The sequence below is a fragment of the Canis lupus genome, chromosome 15 (genome assembly GCF_003254725.2).
Source record: "Canis lupus dingo isolate Sandy chromosome 15, ASM325472v2, whole genome shotgun sequence".
Classification (NCBI taxonomy): Eukaryota; Metazoa; Chordata; class Mammalia; order Carnivora; family Canidae; genus Canis; species Canis lupus.
The window spans coordinates 22,664,325-22,679,899 of NC_064257.1; the positions used below are offsets into that span (position 1 = coordinate 22,664,325).

General features: G+C 36.4%; 1 protein-coding gene and 1 long non-coding RNA gene across 4 annotated transcripts in view; one reads left to right on the forward strand and one right to left on the reverse strand.

Annotated features, from left to right (window-relative positions):
• Positions 1-15,575, forward strand: part of OTOGL (otogelin like) — a 130,181-nt gene that overhangs the window by 12,110 nt on the left and 102,496 nt on the right. For both annotated transcript variants that reach the window (XM_049094370.1, XM_049094369.1), the window contains exons 6-9: positions 2,241-2,362; positions 6,084-6,289; positions 11,836-11,963; positions 12,325-12,431. In XM_049094370.1, the coding sequence (XP_048950327.1) occupies positions 2,241-2,362; positions 6,084-6,289; positions 11,836-11,963; positions 12,325-12,431 (563 nt within the window). The remainder of the gene's footprint in view (positions 1-2,240; positions 2,363-6,083; positions 6,290-11,835; positions 11,964-12,324; positions 12,432-15,575) is intronic.
• Positions 1-15,575, reverse strand: part of LOC118350697 (uncharacterized) — a 41,587-nt gene that overhangs the window by 7,521 nt on the left and 18,491 nt on the right. For both annotated transcript variants that reach the window (XR_004804971.2, XR_004804972.2), the window contains exon 3: positions 7,025-7,080. This is a non-coding gene — a long non-coding RNA (uncharacterized LOC118350697). The remainder of the gene's footprint in view (positions 1-7,024; positions 7,081-15,575) is intronic.

The following is a 15,575-nucleotide window of genomic DNA, read 5'->3' on the forward strand; positions in this document are numbered from 1 at the left end:
CCTCCATGTCAAGTATTCTTGAAAAACTAAAATTTTGTTAGCTGTATTTGTTCCAACTTACAGAGTACTCAAGTTATTTACTTATATTCTGTTCTAGAAATTTAGATTTTAAAAAATATTTTCAGGGACACCTGGGTGGCTCAGTGGTTAAGCGTCTGCCTTCAGCTCAGGACTTGATTCTGGGATCCTGGGATCAAGTCCTGCATTGGGCTCCCCTCACGGAGTCTGCTTCTCCCTCTGCCTTTGTCTCTGCCTCTCTCTCTCTCTCTCTCTGTGTGTGTGTGTCTAGTTATAAATAAAGAAAATTAAAAAAAATTTTTTTTCAGTATCATAGTAGACATTTTGACAAACGTCTTTATGCATCTATCCTTTTTATATTCCTGATCCTTTTCTTTTTCTTTCTAAATTTAATTCTTTTTAAATTTAATTTTACTTTCATAAAAATAATACATATACATAGTTAAAAAAATTCTTCTAAGGCATGTGAAGTGAAAGTGTAGCCCCTGCCTATCTTGACTCTCAACCCTAGCTAAAATCTGGCTCCTCATAGGCATAGGCATTTCAGCTCTTTTTTTTTTTAATTTAATTTAATTTTTTTACTTCAGCTCTTTAAGCTGTTTCTTCTGATTTTTATCGTACATGCCAAAATATGCTATTATTTTTTTAATCTTTCAAAGTTAGGCCTTACTCAGTCATTTCCTACTACGGATGGAATCATCTTTGTTGTACCACCCTCCAGCCCCTAACTTACACACACATACATACACACAGACACACACATATTTTCCTTCCCTCCTCTTTGCAGTCATATCACATTTTAGGTTAAATGATATCTGGTTTTTAGATTATTGTCATTTAAATATTGTAAATATATGAATTCATATAAATATTGTTTAGAGATAAGCCCAATAGTTTGTTATGATTTTATTTTTCTTCTTTGTGCATTTGTATAGAATTAGTAATTATTCCATTTTTTATTTGCTGCATTTTCTATACTCCAAACACTAATGCTTCTTTTTCTTCAAACTCTCTAACTTGATACATTTCTTCTCAATATGATCAGATATTTATAGTTTGCTTTTTGAATCTTTGAAATTAACTTTGGAATAGAGTAAGAAAATCTAACATTCTTCTCCTTCCTTCTCTTCTTGTTTTCTTTATTCTTTTCTTTTTTCTTTTCTTTTCTTTTCTTTTCTTTTCTTTTCTTTCTTCCTGTCTTTCTTTCTTTCTTTCTTTCTTTCTTTCTTTCTTTCTTTCTTTCTTTCTTTCTTCCTTCCTTCCTTCCTTCCTTCCTTCCTTCCTTCCTTCCTTCCTTCCTTTCTTTCTTTCTTTCTTTCTTTCTTTCTTTCTTCCTCTCTCTCTCTTTCTTTCCAGTCAACTAATTTTCCCATCAAGTTCTGAGAAGTAATCTTTGTCTTCCCTAAAATGTTATTTTTATTTTCAGAGCAATTTTATTTTTAGAGAGGTTATTAGTTACTTTCGCAACCTTTAACTATTGCATTGTGAAGAGCTCCATTTCATGAGTCTCTAACATGACACGGACATGAAAACTACAAATATGCTTCTTTGTGGTGCTCTACTGTCTTCCTGTCAGAACTATTTTTTTTCCTGTTACATACCTTGTATCTTTAGAATAAGAAGTCAATCAGAGAAACACAAATACCTTATGGTCTCACTCATGTGTGGAATTTAAGAAACAAAACAGTTGAACATAGGGGAATAGGAAGCAAAATAAAATGAAAACAGAGAGGGAGGTAAACCATAAGAGACTCTTAACAATAGGGAACAAATAGGGTTGCTGGAGGGAGGTGGGAGGAGGGATGGAGTAACTGGGTGATGGGCATTAGGAAAGCACTTGTTGTGATGAGCACTGGGTATTATGTGCAACCGACGAATCACTAAATTTTACCCCTGAAACTAGTAATACACTATATATGGACTAACTTGCATTTAAATAAAATCTTGAAAAATATATTGACACTCAAAATGTAAAGATCAGCTCATTTAAAAAATATGCTGAATTATCTTGTATTTTATAAAGTGAATTTTGTCATCTAATTTCTGCGGTAAATCCTTTTTTTTCTCTTGAAAATCCTAAATATGGTTGTAATTTTGTAAAATGTCATAGGTCTAACATTGCTGTGGAACAGTAGACAGTCGTTGTGACTTGGCGACTCAAATGAAGGCCTACATATGTGTTGTTGGTTCCTATGCTTTCTTCTCATTTTTCCCCCTTCAAGGTTCATAATAGCCCTAAGTGCCGTGGTTCGGTGTATTCCTGTTATCGATCAATCAGCCTCTTCTTTTCAGACCAAGAGGAAATTCGAATTTACGGGCATGAAATAAAAAAGAATGGATTCAGGTAAGATAGGATCAATGACATAATGAAAATAACGTTATGGATTGATAGAATTTCCAAACATCTCATGCCCGGAATTGAATTATGGAGAGTAGGAAGAGAGAATTTCTTTCAAACAATAATCTTAAAGTTATCTCATACAGACATTAAAACTTTAGCAAGCTCCAAGGCCGGTCAGGTGACCAGAATCTAAGCAGTTTAACCTCCCTAGTTTGTACAGGACACATTTACGTTTGCATAGGTACAGATGAGATTATCACATCTTTTTCTAGGAGAGATTCAGGAGGAATCTTCATAGTTCAACCCTTCAATTATTCTTGCCCTCTTTCTTAAATCTTTTCTTTTCCTTTCTTCTTTTTTCTTTTTCTTTCTTTCTTTCTTTCTTTCTTTCTTTCTTTCTTTCTTTCTTTCTTCTTCTTCTTTCTTTCTTTCTTTTTTTTCTTTTTCTTTTTCTTTTTCTTTTTCTCTCTGTTCCTTTCTTCCCCCTTCCCCCTCCCTCCCTCCCTTCCTTCTTTCCTTCCTCCTTTCCATCCTTCCTTAGCAGTAACTTAAAATAAAATTAAACCTTTGGAAGTCTTTCCCAAATTTGTGTGAATTAGGCTTGAGTGCCACTTGAGACTTTTCATTAGTGTTCTGACAAAGATTCAGAACCAATAAATAACTGGCTTTCTTGAATAGATCAGAGGAAGGCCCAGTTTTGCCTTCCTACCTAACAGGAATAAGACCTGGGAGTTTTGGGGAAGGGGATGTTTATAGTTTGAAGAAAGGCTTTATACATGTAAAGTAGGAACACTGTGGAATAATCCACCCTTCAATTTAAGTAATTATAGAATTACCCATTTTATAATATTTCTTGGCTGAGCTATGCCAGAAAAAGTAAATTGTGGGATGGAACAATTCTATCATTTAGAATTCATTTGAACCCTGGGGATTCTTTCCGGCACAATGGCTTTACCAAGCTATGTACTTTTTTTTAGTTTAGATTCCTCAAGAGACAGCAGGTGATAGCATAAAGGGTTTTGGTTGAAGTACCAGGCAGCCACTCTGATCTAAGCTTTGTCACAGTCAGGGGACCCTAGGCAGTCCCTCACATCTCTCAGGCTTATTTTCTTGATCATTTGGGCTCTGTACTTCTCATTTTCTTAGAAAAGAAAGCTGAGCCTTAAAAAAAAAGTATTTACTTATTCATGAGAGACACAGAGAGAGAGAGGCAGAGGGAGAAGCAGGCTCCCTATGGGGAGCCTGCTGTGGAACTTGATCCTAGGACCCTGAGACCACACCCTGAGCCAAAGACAGATCTTCAACCACTGAACCACCCATGTGCCTCTGAAACTGAGCCTTTTGTTTTTTGTTTGTTTGTTTGTTTTAATATTTATTTATTTATTCATGATAAACACAGAGAGAGAGAGAGGCAGAGGGAGAAGCAGGCTCCATGCAGGGAGCTTGACATGGGACTTGATCCCGGGACTCCAGGATCACACCCTGGGCTGAAGGCAGGCGCTGAACCCCCGAGCCACCCAGGGATACCCTAAAACTGAGCCTTTTGAATGGGAAAACAATGCAATTGCATATGTATTTCTTGGAGCTTAATTTAAATAGTAATTTAGAATTCCTTATATGGGATTTGGGGTAATATAATGGGTCCCTTTAAAAATCATTACATTTTATAAAACAAAAATACCAATGCCATGCAGGTAGATTTTCAGGGACACTAACTCTTTGTTAAATCTTAGAGAAAATATTTCTTTGAGGATTTCCATTTGTATGTTAGATTCCATTTGTATGATTTATATGATGGAAAGAGGATGGTTTTCTTATTATTCAGCTAAGTTGCTTATAATAATGCTGCACCTGGCCTAGGGCCTAACTCAAAGCAGGTGTTTGAGAAATATTTGCCAAAATCAAATAAAATCAAATCAAATGTACAAGGCTCTGCAAATTGCACCTTCCCTGTCTGCACTTTGGTTCTTTCACCTGTGAAATGAAGGGTTTTGGTACATATGAACTCATGAATAATTTTCAGCATTAATTTGTACATTCATTTTAGTTTGCATTGTGAATGTTTCCTGACTAGGTTGCACAGAATTTTTCTTAAATTTATGGGAGATTATCTAATTTTTACTATTATGCCCCATGTCTACTAGCATTGTTTTATGTTATACACAGCTGGAGTATCACAGTTAGGCATCTTTTATTTTCAAAAATTGTGTATTTCATCAGATTTGTTGTGAAAGAACCAAATGACAAATGACCAAACCAATAAATACCCACAGCAGAACAACTTTATCTTCATACACTTAACATCCTGTAGCTATGAAATATCTTTATAAACCATGATTTACTTTTCTCGAGTATAGCCATTATAAACTCACAAATTTAAATGATATTACTCATACTGGCTTTGACTGTGAATTTAATATGAATTTTTCATGCTTATGATTTTTAATAAGAATAGATTATGGCAGTAGTTAACTAGAGTCACATTTATTCTCCAATGCAAAGTTTGGTAATTTTCCTATTCTTGTAGCTAACTCCCCATAAGAAATTATCTTCAAACAGCTCTGTACAAGTGATTGCAGATATTCTGAATTGTTTCTTGGGAGGTTTATCACTTTGTTAATGAATATGTTTGGTTTTATAGTTTTTGTTCCTTGGATCATGCTGTTTCTGGAAAGGAACTCTCTAATTTGAAGTTTTTGAGAGACATGTATGAGTAGACCAACCAGCCTCCCTCCTCACTCATATTATAGTTATAAGCTTCATTTAGCATGACTATTTTAGTAAAAATGACTTTTCCTTGCATCTTCTCAATTATTAGCACCTGCTCTTTTCTGTAATACTTGTGGGTGGGAGGAAACCAGTGATCTTTCTGAAGTATTTTAGGTGACTTACTGTGCTCTTAAAATATCTAATTGCTTAGTTTTCTTAATTATTACATTTTCCCACTTCTTTCCTATGTGTACATATTTGTAAAAAGTGGAAAGACTAGACATTGGATCAGTAGTTTAAATATTCAGTATGACTCTTGTGTAAATAGACCCAATTATATCCAATTTTAAAAGTAGGAATAAAAAAAAAAGTAGGAATATAACCCCTATGTATTACTGTATTACAAAGTATTTTACATTTTTAATAATGTACTTTGCAGTATTAAAAATGTAAATTATAATTAATCATGCCCAGACATTTTTCTTTTGGAAAACAATGACTTCTACCAAGGTGACATTTTGGGGATAGAAGCTCCTTACAGCCAAGTTTAAAGCAAAATTAAACAAAATCAGAACTCAGCGTGTTTATATGTTCACCACTGTTTCTCTTTACTTCAAAATTGTTGACCAGCATTTTTAGATTATCTCGTATTTTCTAGATAGAAATAAAAACATTTACCTCCTATTGTTCTAAACAGACAGGGTTATTTCCAGATTTATGAAGTCACTGATGTTTAGCAGAAATGTATTTTTAGTTGGTTGAAAGAAGTATCCAATTATATGTAGAAAATCTTTACCAGTGGAGGTAACAGGTACCATTTTTTGTTGTCTTTTTATTTCAATACTAAATGGTGAGATTTCCCACAAGATGGTTGTTTAGGAAATCTAGCTGCATAGTTTATTCAATAATTTTGAATAATAATTATCTTTTATTTATTTCTCAGTCACTTCAAGAAAGAAATAGAGCATCTGTAATGAATTTAATTCTTAAATTCGCTTTGTTCTATTTTTTCAAGTTTAACGTTGCCTCAGACTATTGGGCAGATTTTCATTGAGAAACTAGCTGACTATATTCTTGTGAAAACAACCTTTGGTTTTTCATTGGCTTGGGATGGAATATCTGCAGTTTACCTCAAACTGTCCCAGGAGCATAAAGGGAAATCGTGTGGTTTATGTGGAAACTACAATGACATTCAATCTGATGATTTCATCATTCAACAAGGTAAGTGTGTGCAAAGGAAGAAGTGTGTGATACTTCTGAAGACTTCTTCCTTCACTGATCCACCTATTTGTATCCAGAAGGGTGCAACTTACCATAGGCTGGGTAAAATTGGTAGCTATCACTTGCCTGCCTAGTGATTTTAAGTGAAGATTGAATAGAAAAATATTTGTCATTCTTAAAAACCATAAGCTAGTTTGCATTCGCTAAATTAAGATAGAAGTATAACTCATGTAACAAATATTAAATAAGCATTTACTCTGTGTCAGACACTGTTGTAGGAACTTGGGATACATCCAAGACTCCTCCCTTGTCTAGGCTTATATTTTAGTGATTGAAACCCATTTGAGACAAACTTACCTACTTTTAGACAAAAGATATTTTGCATCCAGTCTTCACAGGAATTAATTCATTGACTACCAGGATAATGGTTTTGTAAAGATCATAATGCGAACAGAACTTATAAAGTTGAATAAGAACTTGGAAAGTTTTTTTAGTTGTGTATAGTGACGTACATGTCATTGTTTATTTATCCTAAGTCATGAAACTAATCTCAATGAAATTAGTTCAAAATTCAAAATGGATTCTGTTTCAATTTAGATACTAGTGTGCAGCAGCAACAGGATAGAGATTCACAGGACACAATTATGAGTTAGGGCCACATTTTAAGGTGCAATAAAGGAGAATACTGCTCCTAATACCAGCACACCAGACTGTGAATCTTGCTCCAACTCTTACCTGTTGTGTAACTTGAGGCAACTCATTTGATCTCTCTGATGCTCAACTTTTTTCATCTGTAAAATAGAAATATATTAATTCCAAATTCAGTGTTGTCAGCACTAATAATGTACCTTGATACTATTTGTGATAACAGTTAATATGATCATGTATCTATATTATCCCCAACCCTTACACTATCCTGTAAGGTGGTTGGTATTTTCTTAATTGTACCATGAGTTCACAAGGTGATGTGCCTAATGTAACATAGTTTGTAAATGGTACTGTCAGGGTTGGGTTATCCATCTGACTGGCTTCTAATCCCATGCTTAGATAAATGTGTGAGAAACTGACTTTTAATCTGTAATAGTGCCATGTCATGCTTTTGTTTTATAGTTTAAGATTTATAGAGAAGTGTCACCCATATGTTGTGTTTTAAGAGACAGTGAAAGTCCTACTTAGACTGTGGGTTCTGGAGTCAGACGATGGGGTTCAAATTCTGCTTTGCCAATATTAAACTTTCTAAATTTAGTGATATAATAATAGTATGGAGTTGCAAGGATTAAATGAGGTAATCCATGTAAAATATTTCATCCGTTGCCTGGCACATAGTTAATACTGAATACATTTTAGCTGATTTATAATCATCTCCAAGTATTCTCAATAAGCCTAGAATGGAGCTCATAGGGAAACATTTGATTAAAGACATTGGTTTAAGAGGCCCATGTTAAAATGCAAATGTTTTACCCAAGATGGATAATGCATCATCAGGATTAGTTTATTAACACTGAGAATGAAGAAGAGGATTCCAAGCAGTTTTTCTCATGTGTAAAATGAAGATAATAATAATGACCCTAAAAGCTTCCTAGCCTTTGAGGATCAAATGAGAAAATGTAAGTGAAAGTGCCCAAAAGTCTGTAAGCACCATGCAGATGTACAGTTTTGAGATCATCATGGACTAGTGTTTTGTCTCCAGTTAGCTATTTAGAATAAGAGGATTCACAAACTTGGAATCTTGAGCCTGTACTAGGAAGGATGGTTTGGGACCAATCAGATGGTCATTATTGATTTCTTTTTCTTTGCTATCAAAGCTTCATGAAGAAAATAATACTTAATTCAGTTCTCAGTGTTAGAGTTAGAAAAACAGCTGTGGGCAGCTTGCCCCGGGACGTCTGGGGAACATGGTACAAAGGTGAGGATATAACACAGCATCTGCTCTTGCTAGAGGCTGAGAGACTCAGGTAAGGATTTGCGTTAAGGGTCAGACAGACTTTGATGACCTGGGACATAAAACGTTTGCTCATAAAATGGTTAGATAACTGGGCAGCGTGTAGAAGAGTGTTAGCAGATTATAGCTGGAAGAAGACCGGCAGGAGGCAAGTGGACTGAATTATGGCTAAATTGGCAGAAGGCAAGAAGGATCCTGGAAAGTATGTAGGAAGAGCCTAAAGAGATATTTCAGCTTTTTCATAGTTTTTTTTTGGTGCACAGCGGAAAGCAGAGTAATAAAAAAACTAGCACAAGAACTTATAAGGATGCCACAGGAAGCTGCCCTCCAATTATCTCCCATTCTGTAATAATGCAAGAAAATGTCTACAGACGAGCTGTGTTACCTTTAGCTTTCACATGCCTAGTGTTTTTTTTTTTTTTAACTCACTCTTTCCTCTGCTGATTAGATAAATCATTAGAGGCATTGAGTTAGTTTGATTGAAAGCCATTGAATGCATAGTTTCTTAACAGTGATTAAAATTGTATTTCTTCCTGCATCCCTACTCGTTCTTCAGGGATGACTTCACAAAGAAATGAGGCTTTTCAGAATTTCTGTGGATATAGAAATATTTTAATTGATTGGCTCGCAGAGATTCTGGTTCCATAATTCATGTTTATAGCTAGCTACACATCAAAATAGAAGCCCTGGTTTACTCTTGTTTTTCCCAATGTAGCAATTAATAATGCCTCATTTTCACTCTTAGAAAGTGTTCCAATATGTACAAGAAATTACTTTACTTATAGCATATTTTATACAAAACATTTTAAACTGAGTTTTGCAGGCTTCCAGACTACCAATTGATACGGACTTAAAGTCTCATTATAACCAACTTTTGTGACTCTTATTAATGCATTGTTACAAAAATAGCTAAATATGTAGTTTTAAGCTAGGATTAAAGTGAACTCTAGGGGACTATCCAGGCTGTTTAGTTACATTAAAATTTGTGCATTGATATTGAAATCAGTGGGCCTTTGGGTAATATTTTTGATCCTGCAGACTTTTCAAAAATGATGATGTTTTGAAATGAAATGTAACTATACATTTACTTAAAAGTAACATCAGGGGCACCTGGGTGGCTCGGTCAGTTGAGCATCAGACTCTTGGTTTCAACTCAGATCATGATTTCAGGATCCTGGGATTGAGCCCTACCTGGGCTCTGGGCTGAGCCTGCTTAAGATTCTCTTTCTCCCTCTCCATATGCCGTTCCCCTCCCAGCTCTCTCATGCACACATGTGCGCTCTCTTTCACTCATTATAACAAAACAAAACAAAACAAAACAAGTAACATCAGTTTTTCCTTTTTAAAAAGGTATATTAGGGGCCCCTGTGTGGCTCTGTTGGCTGAGGGTTGGACTCTTGGTTTTGGTTCAGGTCATGATCTCAGTGTCATTAAGATCCGATCACTGCGTGGGGCTCCGTGCTCAGGGGGGCATCACCTAGCAATTCTCTCTCCCCCTCTTCCCCCACCCCCGCCCCATGCATGTGCACCTGTGTGCTCTCTCTAAAATAAATGAACCTTTTTAAAAAATATATATTAGATCAGGCCAATGCTTGGTTCAATGTGTAACATTTACCAACAATATCAGAGATAATGAGGTGGGCCAAACTTGAAAGCTTTAGGGTTCTAATAATCTATTTAAATTTTACAAACCCCCATTGATTCATTCACTTATTTATTTAAGATTTTATTTATTTATTCATGAGAGACACAGAAAGAGAGGCAGAGACGTGGGCAGAGGGAAAAGCAGTCTCCCCCCAAGGAACCTGATGTGGGACTCAGTCTCAGGACCCCGAGATCACACCCTGAGCCAAAGGCAGATGCTCAACCGCTGAGCCACACAGGAGGCCTCATTCACTTACTTAGCAAATATATTTTGAGCACCTACTACATGTCAGATACTAAACTAGGGATAAGCAATAGGGGCATCTTTGACAAACTCTTACCCCTCAATGTAGAAGACAAAATGAATAGAGACTAATTAAAATATAATTTTTGTAAGCAACAGCAGCTATGAGGAAAAGAATTTGGGAAAGGAGATTAAGAGTGATACAACAGGGTGTGTTTGGTAGTAGTCCAGATCATGTGACAGAGATGTGTCTGAGGAAGTCCTATTAAACAGACATCTAAAATAAAATAAAATAAAATAAAATAAAATAAAATAAAATAAAATAAAATAAAATAACATAAAATAAAATAAAAATAAAAATAAAAATAAAATAAAATAATAAAAAAACCCCAAATGAAGTAAGGAGGATTGCAGAGGGAAGATTGGAGGGAATTTTGAAGGATGAGGAGCAGGAGCAAGGTGGGAATGAGCTTGAGTGGAGAGCAGTATAAATAAGGCCAGTACGCCTGGAGTAGACTGAGCAGGACTAAGGGTGAAGGAAATAGGAGGTATGGGTGTGAGTTTGGTGGGTGAAGGTGATGGGGAGTGAGGGGAGTGCAGGGGCCAGACTGAAAAAATCTTCCAGGCCACAATAAAGTTGGGGATTTTACAAAGAGAGGGAAGCATTCTTGTGGATGAACTCCCACCACATTCTCCCAAGCCTTGGTATTATAAGCAGACATGTTCGGATCTTGAAGATGCTGAGCGAGAGTGGTCAAACATCGGGCCCAAGTTACTTATTCTAGTGGTGCGGAAGCTTGTCATCAGTGCATGAACTTAAGTGGTGAGGAACCTAAAGCTCCCATCTGACAGTTGTCTTAGATGAAACTTTGAGATGTTACCTTGTTTGGTTCTCCTACATCTTTGAGATTTTAGATTCAACCTTCCTCTAAATGTGGGGCAAGATTAATTTTCATATGAGGCCCTGGACTTGTTCTCAGGCCAGGTGCTGAGACGTTTTAAGCTTGATGTGGAGCTGGGACCCAGAAGCCTCACCACCAACCATCTGTCTGCTGCTGCCTGCACATTAGCTCCTGAAGCTTGCCTCTATGCAATGCGGGATAGTAGCATGATTCTTTAGCAACCTGTCCTGAGCACGTTTAGAAACACTATTGGTCATCTTCAGATGAAATGGATTCACTTCTTAGTCTTCTCTGGGTGTCTCTTCCAGTCTCTCGTTGTCTGTGTGGTTATCCTCTGAAATCTCCACGGAAGACTTTTTTTATTGTTGTGTACCTCAAAAATGGAACTACGGTTTTAGTAAGGTTTTGATTGATGTTAAATATAATGAGGGGGCTGTCTGAAAAATTTCACCCCAACTCTTACTTATGCTTCTTAGTTTTAGGTGTATTTTTCTCTTCTCTACAACACACTCAGGCTAATGAGTGCTTTACTGGTGTGCGTGTTGCACCATTCACTTTTAATCCCGCCTCATGTTGCTTCAACGATGTTTGCTTTTTCTCTCTCCAACGATGTGAACTTTGATTTGGTGCTTACACTTTGTGTGATGTATTGTTATCATGCTAAGGTAATATTATAGTCTAATATCACTGGCAATCATTGCTAATTATAAAGTTATTGAATTTAACTTTTTGACCAGGAAGTTGATGAGCTGTGTTTGGGTAAAGTGATGCTAATACACATATTTCTCTCTCTGTGTGTGTTTGTATGAAACAGAGGACTATACAGAAGACATTGCTATGTTTGCAAATAGTTGGTCAGTGCAAATTCCAGATGACACCAAATGTGTACCCACACCCTCAGATTTTCCAAATCCGTGCTCCAGTGGAATGCCAGCATTTGAGGTAAATTTGATGTGAAAAGTTTGGGCATGTTGGGTATAATATACACATATTGCATTTGTATACTGAATATTAAGCACTTTTAGTGCAAACATGACATAATTAAACACTGTAAAATTCAGGGAATGTCTCTGCAACAGGAATAACTTGAAGATTATTTAGAAATAGTGAATGTAATGAGTTGCATGAGGGCGCTACTTACTCATTGTGCAAATACGTAGTTAGAAAAATGGTTACTATATGGATGAATTACCTTCCCTTTCCTGGTAAGAACAGAGGGTCCTGCCAATAGATCAGTGGAAGAAATGAGAGCACACATGTATCATTAAATATGTTCTGATGACTGTCATCCTCTTCCACACAGGCCATCTTCTTCAAGTGTCAGATATTGCTGCAGTTCCCTTTTTTGAGCTGCCATGAATATATTGATCCATATTTGTATATTGCCAGCTGTGTTAATGATCTTTGCAAGTAAGTGAAATCATTAGTATTTGTAATTGAATTTTCTTTATCCAAAAAGAAGAGCAAAAACCACTTCTGTAATGTAGCCCTCTCAGCAGTTCACAAAGTATAATGGAAATGTGAAACATAAACTGCACTAATAGTTATTAAAAGCTTGCTGGATAATACATATAGTCTAAATGGGTTCTAGAAGCAGCAGGAACTGAATACAGCAATTCTTAAATATGGCTTGTACCACGGATCCCATTTAGCAGTTTAGAGATGTCAATAGATTCTTCCAAAATAATGTTTTGAAATGTGCAAAATCAAACACATAAAACTGCAAAAGAAACTATATGGAAACAGAGTTATCAAAATAGTAAAAGAAATGAATTTATGATATATGTGTTTTTTATATACCTTGCAGGTCTAACTATAACTACTATTGTTTGACATAATGATGAGTGTAAACAATATTTTGAGATATCTGCAACAATTGTAATTAGAAATGAAAACATTGAAAAATGAGATGTGAGATAAATTGTTGACAAGATCACAGATATTGCTGAGAACATTGTGATGTGTTGTCTATATGAGTAATTGAAGAAAATGCCAAGTGTCAGTTGGAGATTAGTGAAAATACACGTGTAATCTTTGTCCCACCCAAGGTCACCCAACTCTTACACGTTAAGAACACCTAGACTAGATGGTTGTCTAGGGAACATATTTAGCGAGACCCATCATAATATGTTCATCGATGTAGAAGTTACTATAGGTTACCTGTTATTAAAGTCTTTTTTACTATTTTTTCCCAAAAATTTACCAAGAGTATTTAATTAACCATCTTGAATATTCAGGAATATCTCAAATAATTTTAATAAATCCACATGTTTTACGAAACTCAAGATGTGTAAATGATACATGGGAACTTTGTTGTAAAAGACTAGACTAATTTTTTATTGAGTAAAACCACTTACACGTCACCGTATAGCTTGTAGCTTGTGGAGAGGTTTATTTATCAAAGGTGAGAACAGGGATCCCTGGGTGGCGCGGCGGTTTGGCGCCTGCCTTTGGCCCAGGGCGTGGTCCTGGATATCCAGGATCGAATCCCACGTCAGGCTCCCGGTGCATGGAGCCTGCTTCTCCCTCTGCCTGTGTCTCTGCCTCTCTCTCTCTCACTGTGTGCCTATCATAAATAAATAAAAGTTAAAAAAAAAAAAGGTGAGAACAAAGAGGGAAAGTTAAGATAGTGTGACATTGTCTTATTTAGAACTATTCTGCTTTAGTTAATGGGAGATTATTATAAAAATAATGAATATAGTGACATTTTTCAGATGTTCAACTTTTTTGGGATACTTGTTAATTTTGAATAGAGTACAGTTATATATTTATGTGTATAGTCTCTACTTTCAGGGATATATGAACTAATGTGGGAGTTTTGAAAGAGCTCCCCATCTGCCTCAAATATTGGAGGCTGACCTAACAATATTTTACAATATTTATTCCCTATTTGCTTTTATTTTTAAGTGCTACTTGTTATATCTTTGCTCTTTTACTCAGTCTTTTTTTTTCTTTTTTTTTTTTTTTTTTTTTTTTTTTGAAGATCTCTACAGGTAGTTCATGGTTTTAATTTAGCCAAGTATATGGAGTTAAAAATTGTTCTTATTCCACCACAACTCATTCTTTGGCCATTTTCCGGTAGTCTTTTCACTCCCCTTTGGCATCATCATCTTTAGCACCCACTTTGCAGGTCGCCTGAGATGAAATACTATTTGGAAGATCCAGGAAAATCATTTTCCATTTATTAGTTAGGATATTGTTTGACTGCTTCAATTGTCAGAGTATCAATGGCTTATATTAAATTGAAGCTTATATTTCTCTCCTATAAAGTCCAAGTTTGTAAGTGGTCCTGATATCATACCATGTGTCCACTCCATGAGTTTTCCAATGACACAGCGATGCTATTGCTATGTTACTCCTCCCAAGGCCCAAGGTACTAATCTCAATTTTATTGCCAGAACCGGCTCCCTACTACCACATCAATAGTTTAGCTCTTAGAAAGGGAGAAAAGGAAGTAGAGGGCTGGCTGGCAGCTTTTTAAAGGAAGTGATCTGAAGTGAAAAGCACACTTTTAACCCTTTGGACAGAACTTAGGAACATGGCCACACCTTGAAGCAAGGACAGATGGGAAGTACTGTTTTTGGCTGGGCAGCCACATGCTCAACAAAAACTTGGGAGTTCTGGGATCCCTGGGTGGCGCAGCGGTTTAGCGCCTGCCTTTGGCCCAGGGCGTGATCCTGGAGACCCGGGATCGAATCCCATATCAGGCTCCCGGTGCATGGAGCCTGCTTCTCCCTCTGCCTGTGTCTCTGCCTCTCTCTCTCTCTCTCTGTGACTATCATCCATAAATAAATAAATATTAAAAAAAAAAACAACTTGGGAGTTCTAACACTGATGAGAAGCAGGCTCTGGAGACCAAAAACCACAAAAAAACAGCCTCTGTTATACTTACGTCATCTGAAATATCATCATTGAGGGACTAACATTTTTGTCTTTTGGAATTTTGATATCCGTAGGCTTTAGATTTTGGAATCCCACCGCTTTCTCCAGGGCAAATAAAAATGGCAGGATAGGGAAACACCTTTTAGTGGTTAAAATCAACTGATATCTTAAGTGATGTGTTTGAGGTGCAGAGGCCAGGTTTGGGGGCAGGGCGGGCATGTAATACCAAAAAGAAGGACATTATAAATCAAGTAAGTGGGTCTTGATTAAACAGAAGTGAGAAACTACTGTTGATTAGTAGCCTTTTGACTTGTCTCAATATTTCCCCCAGGCTTAGGCTTACATCCTTTCTCCCCTGAAGGAGATTCTCTTCATTTCTTATATCAGGGGATGGCACCACCGAGATTCTATATCAGGAGAATAGAATTGTGAATTTGCTGTACACAAATTAATTTCCTGTTGGCATTGTGATCGCATACGGAATTCAATCCAGCTCATGTTTGCTTAGCATCTCTTCTGAGCTGAGAGTACTCTGCCCACATCTTGAAGAGACTGAAACAGTGTAGACATGGACTCTGTCCTAGAGACTCACATTCTCATGGGGGCAGAAGCAGGTGTCCAGCAATGACACATGCTCTAAATGTGAAGTGCTATGGATGTGGAGCAGAAAAT